Source organism: Apteryx mantelli, chromosome 6, assembly GCF_036417845.1.
Source record: "Apteryx mantelli isolate bAptMan1 chromosome 6, bAptMan1.hap1, whole genome shotgun sequence".
NCBI lineage: Eukaryota > Metazoa > Chordata > Aves > Apterygiformes > Apterygidae > Apteryx > Apteryx mantelli.
In genome coordinates this window covers 48,459,007-48,476,372 of record NC_089983.1, presented here as the reverse complement: position 1 = coordinate 48,476,372, position 17,366 = coordinate 48,459,007, and the positions used below count along the sequence as shown (strand labels likewise).

At 36.9% G+C, this 17,366-nt stretch overlaps 1 protein-coding gene across 3 annotated transcripts; it reads right to left on the bottom strand.

Annotated features, from left to right (window-relative positions):
- Nucleotides 1-530: 530 nt before the first annotated feature.
- On the bottom strand, nt 531-10,295 carry LYPD6B (LY6/PLAUR domain containing 6B). Of its 3 annotated transcripts, XR_001294648.2 has the most exons (6): nt 10,081-10,295; nt 8,838-8,936; nt 7,286-7,416; nt 4,491-4,746; nt 3,226-3,343; nt 2,482-2,508 (listed from the first exon to the last, which is right to left on the bottom strand). XR_001294648.2 is itself a non-coding variant. In XM_013957351.2 (4 exons), the coding sequence occupies exons 1-4, from the start codon at nt 10,193-10,195 to the stop codon at nt 4,582-4,584; spliced, it is 510 nt and encodes a 169-aa protein (XP_013812805.1). In that variant the 5' UTR covers nt 10,196-10,295; the 3' UTR covers nt 4,041-4,581. The 3 variants fall into 3 exon arrangements, 1 of the variants encoding a protein (XP_013812805.1); XR_010884517.1 differs by having other exon boundaries at nt 531-3,343; XM_013957351.2 differs by lacking the exons at nt 2,482-2,508; nt 3,226-3,343 and having other exon boundaries at nt 4,041-4,746.
- Between the last annotated feature and the right edge of the window lie 7,071 nt (nt 10,296-17,366).

Genomic DNA, 17,366 nt, shown 5'->3' with positions numbered 1-17,366 from the left:
TTCTGAAGTGGCAGAGCTCTTTCACATCCTTAAAAGGGTTCTCACTTACACTGCCTGGGGAAAAAGGAATCTCCACCCCATGAAAAATGTTATGTCCCTGGAAACAATTACATCACGAGCTGGGAAAGTCAAAATCCCATTCCCTTCTTCCCCCCAGGGCTGCAGTGTTCTCCTGCCTAGGCTTGCTGCCCCTGTGGCTTTGCCGGGCTGCCTATCCCTCCTGTCTTGCTGTGCTCAGGACACCTCCTTACCTCCTTCTCAGTGAATTTCCAGCACATGTCAGAAGAGAGGGAGCAGCAGAATCTGGCTTCAGTGCAATTTCAGTTCAACATATTCCCTAATTTGCCAGCTTTCTTTATCAAACTGAATAAATTTCACAAATGGATTTTCCTTAAATGGCCAGAATCAATAAAAGATAGACTAAGCTTCTCCATAATTGGTTTTGTTGATTTAAAGAGCAAAAGGATTTTTATCATTTTTGCTTTTTCACCACAAATATTTTCAACCAGTAAATATTTTAATACCTTTAATTAAAATTGCCATTTCTGAAGAAGATTTAAAACAGTGATGCAGATGTAAGAAAGTATCATACAAACCAACAGTGAATAGAGAAAAAGGTATTCTGTATTAAAGCTTTTAAAAATAAATCTTCCATAGACTGTGCAGTGCAATGTAAAAAAATGCATCATTATACACACAGATCATAAAACAACATACATCTTTCATCAACTGCACAAAGTAATTTACTTTCCATTACTCAAGTACAAGAATAAAATTCTTTTCAGTTTTTTTTTGTTGAAATAGTAATATAAAGGGATCATTCTGCCCGTGAATGCACTCGAGTGTGGCACCCACTGATGTTATCCAGTGCCTGCTGTCTCTGGAGATAAAACTGGTCCCAACACTGAATGAGAATGCAATATTTAATGCCTTATTGTTGGAAGCTGGATGGACATAGAAGCATTAGCAAACATGTTCCTGTTCTGCATATAAAACGACAGAAGTGCATTTATACAACTTTCATTTGCACAGTTACACAGCTAATGCAGGTATTAACTAGCAATATGTATTTTTAAGTTATAACATACATGTGAAGCAAATTGATGTGCATGAAATACATACATTATGGAGCTCCTGAAGATTATTTCTCAAGTCAAATAATTCTCTTACAAGTTCCCCAATGAGTATTTCAGACAGCTATCTGAAGAGAAAATATAGTCGATACTTGAATCTATTTAATAACATACAAATTTCTACTATAAATTAACATTATGATTGCCTATGCAGACAGTCATTTATAAATCCAAAAATATGCAGTGTGCTGATTTTTAGCACTATTTTCTCTAATATCAGCACATCTTACTTTCCCTACAAAGTTACTATTTAACATTGGCCTAAAGTAAAATGTGATCAGAAACATAAAGGTTTTACATACAGAAAAAGCAGCAAAGGGCACAGTCACTCTTAAATTCTTATTTCCTCATCCAAGCGCCAACTTGTGAAGCATTTACAATTCATCAACAGCTTTTTGTATTTATTTATTTATTTTTATTTATTATTATTTTTTATTTTATTTTAGAAACAATAGTCCTAAATTCTGTATCAACAAAGATACCGATCCATCAAGGCTGACCAGAATTGATCCTTAGCATCCTGCACTACTGGATTTTTTTTTTTTATTATGTTAAAAAATAAACCTTCGGCAACACCCAGTCCTTTCATAAGCCCATCTTGCTTGCTTTATTGTTTATTTTAAAAAGGAGAAAATTAAAATCAAACAAACTATTTTGGCACTTCAGCAGAATGCTTTTTTTTTTTTTTTTTAACCCTCAAAACGATTCTTGGAAATTTCACCAAATTTAAATTATGAACAGGTTTCTTAATTTTTCAGTGTGTCAAACTCAAAAAAATTGTTTCAGTCCAGCCAAGAACAGCACACCCACAGAGCCCAGCTCTTCTGGAAGTCGCAGAGAACCTCAGCCCATTTCCTGGGCAGCACTCCAGGGTCTCCCTGGCACTCCTGAATGCTTTGGAATGGCATTTGTACTGTAAACACATATCAGCACTTCAGTTATTATCAAGTATTTACAGTAAACTCATTTAAGACCATAAGCAATCTTAAGGCCTTGTTAAGACTGCAATAATTATTCCCAGAAACAATTACTGGAGCACCTAGTGCTGGAGGCAAAAATAGGAAAAATATCCTGGTCCAAAACATGGAAGACTACTTGCTTTCACTTTGCTATGGAATTCCCCTTTGAGCAGAGGACAAACCTGGCACAGGGAAAAACACCCCAAAATCCTACAGATCACATAACAAAAAGATGATGTTTAGTGATGAAAACTATTGAACAATCTTAATTATGTTTGTTACTATGTATGACACCAAGATTAATGCTACAGATGTTACCTAGGGATGATCTTTGAATAAAGGAAAAAATTTCTTCAGAACCTCTTCAAGCAGTTGGCCTGCAGGACTGCGCAGCAGTGGCCATCAGAACCCAGAGCCTGAAAAATCTTGATTTAGACAGCAAGAACTGTCTTGCATTGGCAAGAAAAAAGCATTTCCATCCAACTTTTAGAACTGTGCAATTGCCTGTCATCAAATCACAGGCTGATTTTTAGGCATAGTTAAATATTCTAAAAATAATATGTTGCCATTTTAGAATGCGATCAAAACTACAAACATTTCAAAATCAGTATTTTCAACCACTAGTTTAAACATATTTAGTGACTTAAAATAGCTAATATTTAAGCCAGTATTTATGCAACAAAAAAAATTTCCCAATTTCTAGGGCTATTTGAATTTTTCAGAGATCAGTTTTGAATCTCTTTTTAAGAGCAAGTTCTAATGATCCCTCCTCTCTGAAAAATATGTTGACAATGTATGATAATTTTTAACCAACTCATTTAAGAAGAGAAAAAGCCATCATTTTGTTTAAAAAAAGAAACAAAATGAAATGCAATTCTTCAACCTTACTAGGTCAGATCTTTAGCTATGCTGCAATATATTAGGGTTGCCAGAGCAAGTCTGTGAAAAAGGTGGGGAGACGGAAGAAAACACAGTCAGGCAAATAGGAACATCTGAAATTTGTTAGGATTTAAAGCCATATTAAAACCATCTTGAGAAACATCAAATAACACCAGTGCCTGCTGGCCTCCAGAATTAGGGGGTTTGCACTCCAAACAACATAAGCTAAACTATTAACAAAGTAGCCAACATACACAGCGTAAATGTGACCTGTTACAAACTGCATTTAGGTCGATCTGTGAAAAGTCCTGCAATGCACTGCACTGCACTGCAAGGGGTGAGAGTTCAGACGAGCAGCTTACGTACGCTGGTCTGCAGCCAGGATGGACAAAGGAAAGAAAAGAGTTTTTAGTACATCTTACAGTAACTAAACTCTACTTGTCAAATTTGCAGCTGTTCATCTAGTTGACAAACAGTCATCTAAATGATGAAGAGCCAAAGTCAAACTAGGCAAATAAACCACACTAAACCCCCACTACTGTTATGAAAAGCAGAATCTTGGCCCAAACTTTTCAGATGTGGGTATTTAAACTAGACAAAAGCAATATCCAGAGTTCTGGAATATCCAAAAGCGCTAAGTGCTTACAATTTAAAGATCCCTCAAGGACAATAACATTTCTGGTAGAGTCTTCTGCTAACCAAGAGTAGACCTGTCCTTATTTACACCAAATGCCCATTTACAATTTTTATGATACAGTAGTTGCTTGACTGTAGCTGCAATTTAAACATCATGGTATTACCAACACCTTAAATAATATCACAAGGACGAAGATTCAGGAGCTGAAGAGATGAGCAGCTGAGGTGGGACCCTATTACAAGCAAACTATCCTCTTGAGGGAGGGGGAAATAAGAATTCTGACCTAGGAACCCAAACAGGTAATGATCTTTAGACAGAAATTTTGCATAATTTTACATTATTTTATAATCTGAGGGTGAGACAATGTTTTACAAAAAAGAAAGATACAGTTTAAAAATTATTTTCTATTATTTTCAACAGATATGACAGCTCTGAACAAAACAGAAAAAACACCTCTCATATATGTACTCTATGAAAACCATACCAAAAGATAAGCTCAAATATACCTGTTGATCAAGACAAGACACTCCATGTTATTCATGCACAGTGAAAAATAGTTTAAAACCAGTTTTCATTAAGAAACCTGTTGGCACATGGTCCATCAAAAGTCCCCTTTCATCTCATGTGGTAAAGTGATTGTCTACAGATACTTCTTTTCTCTGTTCAAGAAACATGCCAAGCATATGTGAATTTTCACCATAAAACAGTAAACTATAGTAACTTAAAGTTCACTGTGCTGCCTAGTCACTAGCAGTTTCTTTTAAATACTGTAGGCCATTTGAAGTATTTTCACTAACATATCCAGGGATTTCATGATGTACACTTGTCTTCCCACTGTTTTCTTAAATTCTTAAGTAATTTGAGAAGTAGCAGTGATTTCACCTTGCACATCCTGAAGCAATCTTCTTGCAGCTTCTTATGGGCCCACAGAAGGGCGAACCCTCTCGAGCAGATGTAATGGGAGGATGCTGCATCAGGACAACATAACCATCATGACGGACGCAAGCAATGCAGTGCTGACTGTCCGCCTGCTGCCATCTGACGTTCTCCGTGCGTGCAAAACAGCAAACACTGCATTTGTGTGATTGGTCGGTATTTCTACATTGCAAATCATACCTTCACAGCAAGAAACGCATTCCTGTTGAGAAAAAACAGATCATTGGACATAGACTAATTCAGCAGTGGCTTTTCGAGCTATATGTTATTTCAACTGATTGCAAAGGTTACAACTAAACAGACTAATCACTTCCACCTGGCAGCCCCTGACCCAAGTCAGCAGATGGGGCGTATCGGTTACAACACCTCTTCCAAAATCATGCACCACGGCGTTCTGACAGTAGCTCATCACCCACTGTGGTCACTGGGCTTCAAAACTGGGACATGATGCAGCACATAATAGAAAATAGAGAAAGCTTTCCATGACTTTCCCCTTCTAACACATTAACTACAAACACATGTTTGAATGTTTTGAGTTTCAGCTTTTTAAACTAAAATATTCTGACTGTAAAACCTTTATTCCCATTTATTTTTCCCCTCAAGCTTTTGTATTCAGTGTAGCCTTGCCTGCTTAACTTCAGACCTCCATTTTTTCCAGCTTTCTAGTGCCACAGAACCACTGACAAAGCTGATTTTCTGGAGGGACTCTAGAAGTGATTTTCCTTACTTAATATTCCTTACTAGAAAAGCCAGGAAAATTCGAATTTTCACCTTAAACAATGGAAGAAAAGTTCTTATAAGATAAAATGCAGCAGAAGAAAAATGTTGCATCATCATTTCCTACCCTCAATCTATCAAAACCTGTTGAAATCAATGAAAGTCTGCTCAGATAACACACAGATCCTTTTATATTTAACATGTGTGTTAAATATCTGAAATTTTTCATGTTAAAAATAATTCCAACCCAAAGATTTTAGGAAAAGACTGGTATTTAAAAACTCTCTCAGTACTACGTAACATTGCAGAACCACTCTATACAATCTCTTTGCAAAAACATAAAAAATTTAGACTGTATTAATCCCCAAAATATTTTAGCAGTATATTTTAAAACTAAAAAAAGTCTTAAGTGGCTTAGGATAGAAAAAGTGACTTATGTGTATTTCCACAATTGTGAAGAATTGTAGGAGAAAGATCAAAATATATCCATTTATCAAAATAGAATTTTTTGCAGAACACATTAGTTTCACAGAAATTCTCTCAAGGTAAGGATAGAACTTCTAGAAAAAGCTCAAGAGTTTTGCAAAGTGAATGGGAAGACAGTAGTACCTGGGAGACTGGCGATCAGAACCTCCCTTACAAAATGAGAGCGCCAGGTTACAGTCCTTACTCACAGAGTTCATCATACAAACAATATAGAACTGCTCCAAAAAGACTCGTTGAGATCAACATTTACAAGACTTCCTCACAGACCAAAGAAATGGCACCAGGGTGCTGCCTGCCTGCTAGTGGCACTGCCTTGTTTTTTTTTCAAGAAACTTTCCAATTAAACTGGTTTCATAGGTCTGTAAATTGAGACTTTTAAAAAAAAATTTTCAGAAAGTTTTATGCTCCAGAAAACCACTTTTTACCTAGCTCTAGATTTTTGTCAACTAGTTCTTGTGAACTATAGTTTTCTTTTAGTATTTTATGAATTTCTGTTTGGAAATTATTCTCCTCTGATAAATGGCACAACGAATTTGGCTTCCATCTTTTACAGTTTATTTGGCATGGCTCTTTGTATCGTATACTTTCCTTTTAGCACAACACTTCTTTTTTGGCACTGCTACAGAATGAAACTGAGTATGTTCCAAGCCTCTTGCCAGTCTTACTCTTTTTTCATGACTTACCACTATGGAAATCAATTCTCCGATTAAGATAGCCAAGCACGGCTGCCTACAGCCACCAAAGCCTTTTTGGAGCCAGACACACAAAAGGAAACTCCACTGTTCCTACAAGCAGGCTACCTGATTATGGAGGCAACCAATCTGCAGTGTGAATTCCAGTACTTCAGCAGGTAGGCCATCAGACAGTGGGCACATTTATTTTAAAGTTTTGAGCACTAACTAATCTTCCCAACTGTTAAGGAATTAGCTTTACTGCAGTGGACAATACTTTGATGGGATATGTTTGCTCATTAACCAGAACTTTTACATGGCAACCCAAGGCTGTATGTGCAAATCCCACCTGAGTGGGCAAGAGTCCTAGCTTTCCGTCTTGGAACAAACTCACTCAACTGAATGTCGCTCAACAATGTGACCTTCATGGACAATTACAGGCTTGCTTCATGTACCGGGTAATGTTATCCAAGCTGTGTTATCCAGACATGACTGGAGTACTTCGCTCCCCGACTGCGTGCCCAAGCGCTGACTGATGCAGCTGTAGCACCACAAGCGCCAGCAGCACTCGGAAGCCAAAGCTCATGCATCAGATAGATACACACTAGCAATGTCCCTGAACGTTCAGATGTTTCTTTGCAAGCTGCCATTACATCGTTGACTGTACCACAGCAATACAAATAGGAAAGCAGGAAGAAGGGGGTAGCCATGCTTCCACTGGAGAAATTTGATTTCTGTAGGTAATACTGGACAGTATCTCTTCAGCTCAGCAAGCGTTCCAACCATATGAAAAACAAATACTGAAATGGAAAACCTCAACACTAATGTGTTTCTCTCATACAAATAATGCAAAATAATAATGCTTACTCTGTGACTACTTTCCCTGTGATGGTGACAGCCTACAAAATGGCATTCATCTCCAGTAGCACATTTTTTGGTGACTGATATACTCTTCCCATGGTCTGTGAAGAGATGAATGGTCAAACAGTACCGAGTACCTATGAAATAAATCAAAAAAGGTTTATTTTCATAAAATATGAGTTCTTTTACTGAGTTCAAAAATTTAACACAATTTAGCAAAATATTCTCATAAAAAATATGATTTGTCCAGGCTGTATAATGCTATTTTCCAACTTGATCAAAATTCCATTCATTAAGTAATTAAGCAGGGGTGAAATCTTAGGCTTAATTGCCCTTTCAAACCACCAGAAAGACTGCTGACATTTAAACTACTTATTAGCACTATAATCTACACATCTTTCACTCTCTCCTCCTTTCTTTTTGGCACCACCTTCTTGTTTTCTTCATTTCAGACATATTTCCTCATTCCTCTAGTTCATTTCTTCCCCTTTCCCACTGTTCTTACTTTGAATATCACTGCAAAGAAAAATGAGCAAACATATTTCTACCGCTTTCTATGTTCCCATATTTCTCTCATAGAAGTACGGTCCATAGTCACTTTAAGTCTTGCTGCTCATAAGCAAGACTATAACCTAGATGGACTGTGGATGGATCCCGTGGGATGGTATCCAGGAGGAGGAGGGGGATAAGGGCAAGAAGGTGGTTCTTCAGTTTGTTAACATCTCCCTTAAAATTACTTGCCAGAAAGCACAAAGCAAACCTCTATCAACAACAATTATCTCAGTTCCTATGTTAACTCTGAAAGAGATACCAGGCTTTTTGGTAGATTAAACTTCATTAAGTTGAACTTTATGATGATCTGATGCAAAACTGAAGAATCAAATATTCCAAAAGAGCACAAGATCAGCAAAAGATTTCAGTCATGGAACCCTTCCTCAAGAGTGCAAATTTTCAGTCCTGTCCTGGTCTCAAAACAAGTTATTTATGGCATTGAGGGGAAGTACAAACCAGTGTAACACTGGAATGTGAGCATAAGAACACTAGAAACTGAAGACAATCTCATAAAAACAGATTATGTTTCTTCACAAAAGCAAGTAAAATGTCTAGAAGATAGGGAAAATGTATATATTTACACAGCTGTAATGATACTTGTTAGAATAACTTCACTTACAGATACATAAGAGACAACAAGAGTAGAAGTTAAATGTGAGAAGGAGTTGTGTTTCGATTGGTGCCTAAGTTCAGCTTCTGTACTTTCTAGTTAGTGTGTGGATGTCACTAGATGGCTTTTAAAGTTTTATACGTACAAATATATACCTATATCTGTGCATATATTTATATGAACATAAAAAAATTGCACTGTTGCTTTGCACACTGAAATGATCAGAATATTCACCTCAGCAGAAATCATATGACTCACTATTGCTAATTATATAACTAAGGGCATCAATGTGTTGGTATGTTAATCCTATTCAGTTAGAGTTGTACAAGATGACTGAGTCAGGGACAAACAAGTATTAACTACCATAAAGAATCTCCTTAGTACAGACACACTTACTTTCAGGACACCATCTATCTTCAGCCCATCTGTTACAGTTGTAATTGTCCGCTGCATTATCACAGGTAAAGCACTTAAAACTGTTTGGAAATGGAGTGGCTTTAAAAGTATTAAAATATAGTGAGTTTGCAAATATAAAAAGTTCAAATATTCAAAATAATATTGTAGCGCTTGCACACACACACATACTTACAAAAACATATTACATACATGTACGTATTTTCAATGATACATCACCGTTAGATAAATAAAAGCTATGACATAAGTTTTGTAGAAAGCTTTTACATTTTAAACTATTTTTGCTATACCTGAACTTCAAAACATCTCCTCTTCTTTTCATTCTCTCACAACCCAAAACATTTATTTAAGTAGTGGTGGGAAAGAAAGGAAAGAGAGAACATCTTATACATATGTACATGATAATACATCCGCATGTATGTCTGTACCATACACAAACACAATCTACATTCAAATGGCTTTTGATTCCTTTGATGAAACCACTACATCTTCAAAAACAGCTTCAGATCTTGATTGCCAACTTTAAAAAAGAAGTTACTGACAAAGGGATCAAGAAGCCTATTGTGAAAGCTTATTTACTTTATATGCATATATAAATGGTTTTAAGATGCACAGTCCCCTAGATGCACTTATATATCTATTATACCGAGCTGTCCTGACTGTTTTAATCATATAGCAAGAAAATCTTCTCCACTTCGATGAAGAAAGAAAATACTTCAGATGCTAGATAAGAGGCAAAAATATGATGCTATTAGTGACAACTGACTTCACAGGTCTCACAGGGTTTTTAATTACATTCAGTTTGAATTAATTGCATACAGCACACCTATTCTTTCCCCTACAAAAACCCCAGGAAGATAAAAGACAAAAACATCTGTTCTGTATTATTCATAAGAAATCCACTGCATAATTTGCTCTGTAGGAAGTCATTTCAGAGACAGAAAAGTACAATAAAAGCATTCAAAATGTGAAAACTAATGCACTGATGCACTCTTTAATTTAGCGATGCATGCAATTGTTTGTCTTCATTTAGTCAGCTTATAAAATCTTAGAAATAAAATGAACCTCGAAGGGTTGAAAAGCAAAAGTTTTAAATTTTGTATCCTTTATGTTTGAAAAAGCTCTACTACAAACCCCTAAAACCAAAGGATTGAAACAACAGGGCAACTGAGTAAAATGTTAAGCTACAATTGCTTACACAAGAAAAACTTAACTGTCTACTTACGGTCTAATGGAGGTCTCACGTTATAAAAGTTGATGTTCTCAGACGAAACCCAATTCCCAGAAAGGATGAAGAACTGAAGAAAGGCTCCAACCACCATGCGATAGAGTAACAGCATGCTGAATATTACTGTACAGAAACAAAACTCTTCGGCCTAGGAAGGAAAGGGAATACATTATTAAGTGGGAACCACAGAGAACTGAGCATGCGGAACAATAAAGTTCCTATGAACTTCTGAAACCCGGAAAATTCAGTCCCTAGATCTACACTGATCTACTGCAAGCAAGCCTATCTCATTAATGATGATGAACCATTCAAAGCTGAGCAGTTACTGCCTTCTGCTGGCCAAGATCCTGTACAAAGTAGCTAAATTTCCACAAATACCAAAATTAACATAATTTATTTAATCTATTTGTCCTTCTAAGCAATGCCAATCTTACAGATTTCTTATAAGCATTCCTGATAATCAACACCGAAACACAGCTCCTTTATTTCCTACCTGACACACAGACAGTCAGGATTACAATACCATTAAGTAAAAATGCAGACAAATGTCATTTTTAACACCGACAACCTAAAGAAACTTGAAACCAATTCCTTAACTGATATAGAACAATGTATGTCATGGACTTCAGATAAGCTACTATGTCATCTAAACCATAAGTGCACTTTTCAGTGTCTTGGCATTAAAGATCATAAGTTAGATTTTTTTTTTAAAAAGGTGCATACCAAGGAAATGCCAGAGAAGATGCCTGGTGGCGATGCACGCACTGTGGAGTACTCCAAAATAAAACATTCAGAGAGCTGAGAGAGATATTAGGGGCATACTTTTTGCATTTCTTTGGGGTCCTCTGTGCCCTTTGAAGTAAAGCTTTATAGGGAAGAACTAATCCATGAACTTTCTGGTCAGTTCTGATATTTAGATGTGCACACATACACACATGTATATGCGGTAAAAATGCAGTGATACAGGACCTAACTCTGATATTTTAAAAGTAGGATCTCATTAAATGACACTCCGCCCATGCAAATTCCCAGCAGCAGAAACAAGCTTGAGTGGAGAGCCACGTTCAAGCAGACACGTTACTTTGAGGTGCCACGTGAATTCACTTGGCATTCAGAAGTCTCTCTGCAGCCACCTGCACAGGGCTACACAGACGAACGCTGTGTGTGCTTGGAAAGTTCTGAATACATCCAAACACTGAACTGAAAATGGTTTTTGCAAAACAAGGGTAGAGAAATCAGAGGACTTCCTTCTTTTTCCTCTTTTTCAATAAAGATAGAAAAAAATTATTTGAAAAACTTTTTTGCCAACAAACCAATCAACAGAAAATTTAACTTCATGCATTGGAAGGTCAGCAATCCTAATCGGGATTTCTTTTCTAAATCATGCTTTTTTGAATGTATTTCAGTAGCTATTGAGAATGCCACAGCATACCTCTACTTACAGCATACCTGCAAAACTATTTTCTATAGATGTCCCAGATTTCTTCTGACTATAGTCCAGGATCTAAAGAAGGATTAAGAAAAAGAGTAAGGGGAAAACAAACAGCAACCAATCGTTATAATTCTGTCCTGAAGAAAATAATTAGCTCAAACAATATATGTTCTTATTTATATTGAAAATAAAGATATAAAACCAACCACACTTCTAGCTTTCTAACAAAGGATTAAAAAAAGTACCAGAGCTATACGGTGTGGCTCTGCCCTTTTGAGTGCTGTCCTAATATCGATGTGCTGATTTCCCCCTTCCTGTGACACCCCAATTTCATAAAAGACAAATGATAGACAAAAACAAAAGCAGTGAGACTACTCAGTCCTCCCATAAGGACAAATTTACTTCTTTTGTAAGGGCAAAAACATTATTCAGGAAATGACCTGGGTGGGACCAGATTATACCAGATGAACATGTATTTCTCTCTCTGGACATGTTTATCAAAACTATTAACACGTGCTATGATGAAAACAGAAGCACTCATCAGCAGCAAGGTATTCTAAAAGAGTGAAGACTATTATCAGCCTCCAGATTAGAGGTTAATACAAGCTATGAGCTAAACAGATTCCCCATAGTTCATTCCTTACTGAAACTGGAAAATAAAAATGTTGGTCTAGTCCCTAACACCCTTACAAAATCCATAGTAAATCTAAAATGTAGTTACAGTTCTAATTAAGCGTGAGTGTTTACATGGTAATATTCTGCAGCATCAAATACAGACTGTTTATAAATCACTTGACTTGTCTCAGCCTAACACATACACCTAAGATGCATTTCAAACGCGCTCTTAGTTTTAGTGTTTTTTTTAAATTTGTTGAGACGCACAAACCCATGTATCATGACTGGATGCTTTGCTGCTGACAAGCTGATCAATGCCATCCTCTATCACAGAGCTGTTGCACGGCCCCCAAAGTCTACTCATGATCCTTTAATATTTTCCAAGATGGATTAGCAGAATATGGCATTATCCACAATAGAAAAAAGGAAGGGAAAGAAAGGAAGACGCAGTGGAAGAAGAGGCAGATGATGAATGATCCAGTACCACTCAACTGAATTTCTCCTTCCTTTAGCCTTCTTAGCTTAACAGTTTATGTTAGAGACAACATCTCTTCCCTCAAGCTCCTTCTATTTTACACAAAGTTTAATTTACACAAAGTTTATTTTAAACTAGTGCCTTAAAGCTATACCCTTTATCCTCTGTATCTAAGATTCTTCAGATCAATTTTTGCTCACAGAATAACCTTTTATCCCAGTGTCAAGAGGTGAGAGAACTTCCAAGTGACAAGTTTCTTCTTTTCTTTGTGGACTATAATCCTGCATATTACCCCAGCTCACAGTTCTACTTTAAGACATTTTGGATCAGGTTTCAATGCTCTGCTCAAGGAAAGGAACCACCACACGGCACCAAAACTCTTTAGTCGCTTTGTAATCCCCCCTTTTTTCATATGCAGAAGATGCAACCTCCCTGTCATTCTATTTAAACACTGTCCTTTCCTATTCTTTCCCATAGGTATCTCCCATCATCCTCTGTCAGACTCGAAACATGGGACAGCGAGATGTTTGGTCTGACTCAGTACAGCCATTCTTATAGTCAGCCCATTTTTCCCACTAGTTTGCAGAAGGGGATTAAGGCTATATTTAATAAAGAACTGTACTGTACAGAGTCCTGTTTTCCCACCTCCCTCCGCCCAGCCATTTCACTGAGAGGGAGACAGCCGACAGAGCCCGGCATAGCCATTAGCGCAGCACTAAAATAAGCCTGCTCCAAAGCCACTGCTACCTGTGCCAGGATAAACCGGCCACCAAGCCCCGGGAGAGAGTGACAAAGTTTCTGCTACCATCTCACTCTCTGCATCCTTTGCGAGGACAGCAACAAATGTCTGTATATACAGAATTAGTTTTTTGCTCAAAAATAAGAATAGCTACATATTTGATCTTATTATAAACAAAACAAGACAAAAAGGGACCTGCAGATGCTGAGGCCATGTAGAGTTAAAAATATAGCAACTCCTATACAATAAAAGTAACTCCTCTGATGGAAGGTGGGACCAATTTTCAGAGGCACACATTCTTGCTGCTAATTTGCTTGCTCTTGTCTCTCTTGAAAATCAGGGATAAAAGTTTCCATTCACTCCAATAGGAGTATTAGGCCCTTAATGCCCGCAGGCTGCTATGAGCCTTTTGGCCACACTATGAGAAAAGTCTTTTTTGTACCTCTAATGCCAACATCCTTCTTTACGGTTCCCTTGCAAAATAGCTCTATTTATGTTCTTTGAATACCACAAGAAAGTTACTTTTAACCTGTCAAGCCAGTTTCAATCAAATGGTTGCAAATTTCAGTGCATCTGAGGCAGGCCAATGGCAGTTAGTTCTTTTATATTTACTCTGTAGGAAGATGCGATATTGAATCATTTCAATGCACAATAGTTGCAAAGTTTATTTCCTTAACACATATTTGCTGTAATTTGTACAAGAGGTTGAGAAAATTTTGCCTTTATGGGGAGATTGGTCTGTAACTTGATCTGATGCACCTGGAGCACAAATAAAAGCACAGTTACACTTGCGCCAGCTTTCTGCCAACTCCAGCTCTCTCCTGCTCCCCTCCCCCAAGTTCCTATTGCTCTCCCCAGAGCAGCTCAGGCCAAATGGAAAATTTTAGGGAATATAAATACAGAAAGGTAGTCCTCAGCTGGTGTGTAGCAGTCAATCGATCTCACAGTTTGCTGTCGTCAAAGGCGGCCTTGTTTATTAACAAGGCTGATAAATAATGAATGCTGTTTGACACAGTCTCACTTGCACAGCTGCACCAGAAGTCATTTTCAAATAGAATGGCAAAATGCTGAAACAGCAAAAAACTGGCTTTCATATCTTACCCAAAATCTTTAAAATACATATTTTCTTCATAGTTTCTTACCTCAGTTGTGTTTTCATAAAAAGTTATCCAGTAGCATGAAAAAAACATCTAATTACGAACAATTAGGAACTCTCATTAGTGAAAGAAAAACCTGTCACGATACGGTAGATTGCCTTCCCGCAAACAAGAGAAAACCTGGGGTCAGAGCTTTCACGGGGCGAGGGAGGAAGACGCAAGAGGGAAGGACTGTTAGGTACGCTGTGTAAGTAACTCGGAGCAAAGACACGTTGCGAGAAAGTCTTGAGGAAGATAACGACTGAAACAATATATTCCAGAAGGCTTTAAAGTTTCTTTTGCAGTGTGTAAGTGGAGAGAGGGAAGCAGTGTGCTCGATTTCTGATTTTAATAAAATTCAAGTCTGTCTGTGTTGTTTTTCCTGACAGATTCCGTGGAGGATTAGCAGATTTAACATCAGATAAGGAATGCAAATGAAACTTCCTCCTGTCATTTAGTAAGCAATTTTCAGGTGCTATTAGATAATTGCAAATGCTTACATTAAGCTTATTAAATACCTCTTCAGGTCATAAGAGTCAGAAATTCATAGGGGGAAAGTATGTATGTTAAGGGCAGAAAAAGCTATAACCAATACCTGACACTCCTCAGGTATTGCCTACAACAAATCAGAAAGGCGCTTTGACATACCTAACACAAGGGAAGCAGCCCTTTGGCTTCCCCGTTTCCCCATTTCTAGACAAACGTTGCCATTCTCATGTTTTTCTCTAGAGACTGTTTAATTTGATCTGCAAGTCGCAATTCATCCCACTTCAAAACTCAGAGAGTGAATAAATGGATGGAAAGGAGTAAGAGAAAACCTTTTCTCTTCCTTTTTCTTGGGAAATAGGTAAAGTACACTTATAATTGAAGAGGAAATGTTTTGAAGGATTAAAAATAACAAGCACTATTACAGATCTGTCCAAAAAATAAAACTATTTCTTATACAAGCTCTATCTTTTACCTACTAAATTACAATTTCTGGTTTCTGTTCTGATTTTTTCCCCGATGACAGGTTAGCATTAGTACAGTGTAACATAGGAAAACAGTTTTTACATTACACTGACACATCTGCAAGTAGTAAAACTGACTAATAAAATTTAAACTATCAATATTATTTTTAAACAGATTTCTTAATCTTCACCCATGTTACACTTAACCATGCCTGGAATTAAATTTGGTGGTAATTGCAAGAAATTATAGGGTTCTTTATCTAAGAAAGTCTTATAAAAATAAAACACGTAGACATCTGGTAATGACACCACCATTTAGCTTGGGGTATTATGCTGGCATGGGAAGTCATGAAGCAAACCGACTGCAAGAGACACGTAGGTGTCTGAATACTGACTATCCAATACATACAACCGCAACAATTTTTGAAAGAATTAATGTATGAGTAATGTGATAAATCTGAAAAGTCCCATTAAAGTGAATTATTTGCAAGGATAAAGCATGTATTTGTTTAAGCTCGCACAAAAGAAGATCCATGGAATGAAAATTGCATTACACGATGATACATCTCATTCCTTTTATAGTCAAAACTGCATCACAAAGACCAGTCTCGAGCACTGTAATTTATTTTTACCTTCAAAATCCCTGATCATCTTTGAAAATTTATTCTGAAAGAGTCATTTATTAATGAGAGATAAGTTTCCTATTCCCTTCTGCAAGTATAGAAATTCCTCCAAGAATTGCACTCTGTCAAAGCTATGGATGAACAAAAGATTTACACTTAAGTTTGTAACAACTTCTATATATCACATATGTAATGGTTTAAATCTCTCCCCCTATCTCTGCAAGACTGGAAATAGGAACTCATGAGAAAAGAGAGCATAGGAATAAGGAGCCTTTTTTCTTTCCTTGCTGAAAAATCAGATGAAAGGATTTATCTGCACTTCTTTTAAAACTGCTTCCACCTTTTTTATATATATATATAATTTCCTACCTACAACAAAATACTTCTGCATGTCATTCCCATAACTTGACAAACTTAAAATTGACAAAACTTAAAATATTAACAAGATTATGCTTTTCTCAGTTATCTCATTTATCCATTTTAATAAGACTGGCACTACAGGAGTCCAAAGTATTAATAAATACTAAAGCTGACTTAACATTTTAGGCTTTTTGATGACTTCTTACCTCAAAGTACTTCTGTAAAAATCAGTTTAAAATACTAACTTTACAGAATATTTTGTTAAATACCTCAGTGTATCACAAACATTATTAACTAGTCAGTCCTCAGTACCTATGGTGAGATAGATGGCAAACAAACCCACCGCTCTGTACACGCACTATCGGGACCCCAGTTTACTGATTAGCAGTGTAAAGGAACATTAATCATAGTGTCACTGATTACACTTCTCTCTTTTTTTTTTTCTTTTTGCACAAAAACCTCTTCCACATTACTCTTCCACATTTCTAAGGCAGATACTTTCAGTCACTGAAAACTGACCAAGTATCTGAATAACTCCCAGTACTCTGCCTTGCCCTACAAAGGTTATAAGCATCTCAAGCAAACAGTCTTGCAGATGTAGTTCTCAGCTCAAATAATACATTTCCCCCTGGTTTTCTCTTTGAAGTTTCAGATTACTGCAGGCCTGAAGCAATGGATACTCCAAATATCACTTTTTAAATTACAGATGAAGATTTTTCTGTTTGAGGAACGAATGCAGAAAAGATAATGATGATCCCATTTCCAAGAAGGGTTTTCTGTTTGCAGTACTCTTGTTTCTGCAACTCCTTCTACCCAAATATTCACTCTTATTATTTGCCACCACCTCTGGCCTATTCATCATTGTCAGGGATAGACTTTTTTTTCATAACATTTTTCCATAATATTTTTCAGTACAGAGTCACTACCCCTTTTTAAAGTTCGCAGTGAAGCAG

Coding starts and splice junctions, on each gene's coding strand:
- LYPD6B (XM_013957351.2), bottom strand. CDS start 10,195: ATGCTGTTACTCTATCGCATGGTGGTTGGAGCCTTTCTTCAGTTCTTC. Junction 7,417..8,837: donor AGATAGATGGTGTCCTGAAA/GTAAGTGTGTCT, acceptor TTTATTTCATAG/GTACTCGGTACTGTTTGACC. Junction 4,747..7,285: donor ACAGGGAAAGTAGTCACAGA/GTAAGCATTATT, acceptor TTTTCTCAACAG/GAATGCGTTTCTTGCTGTGA.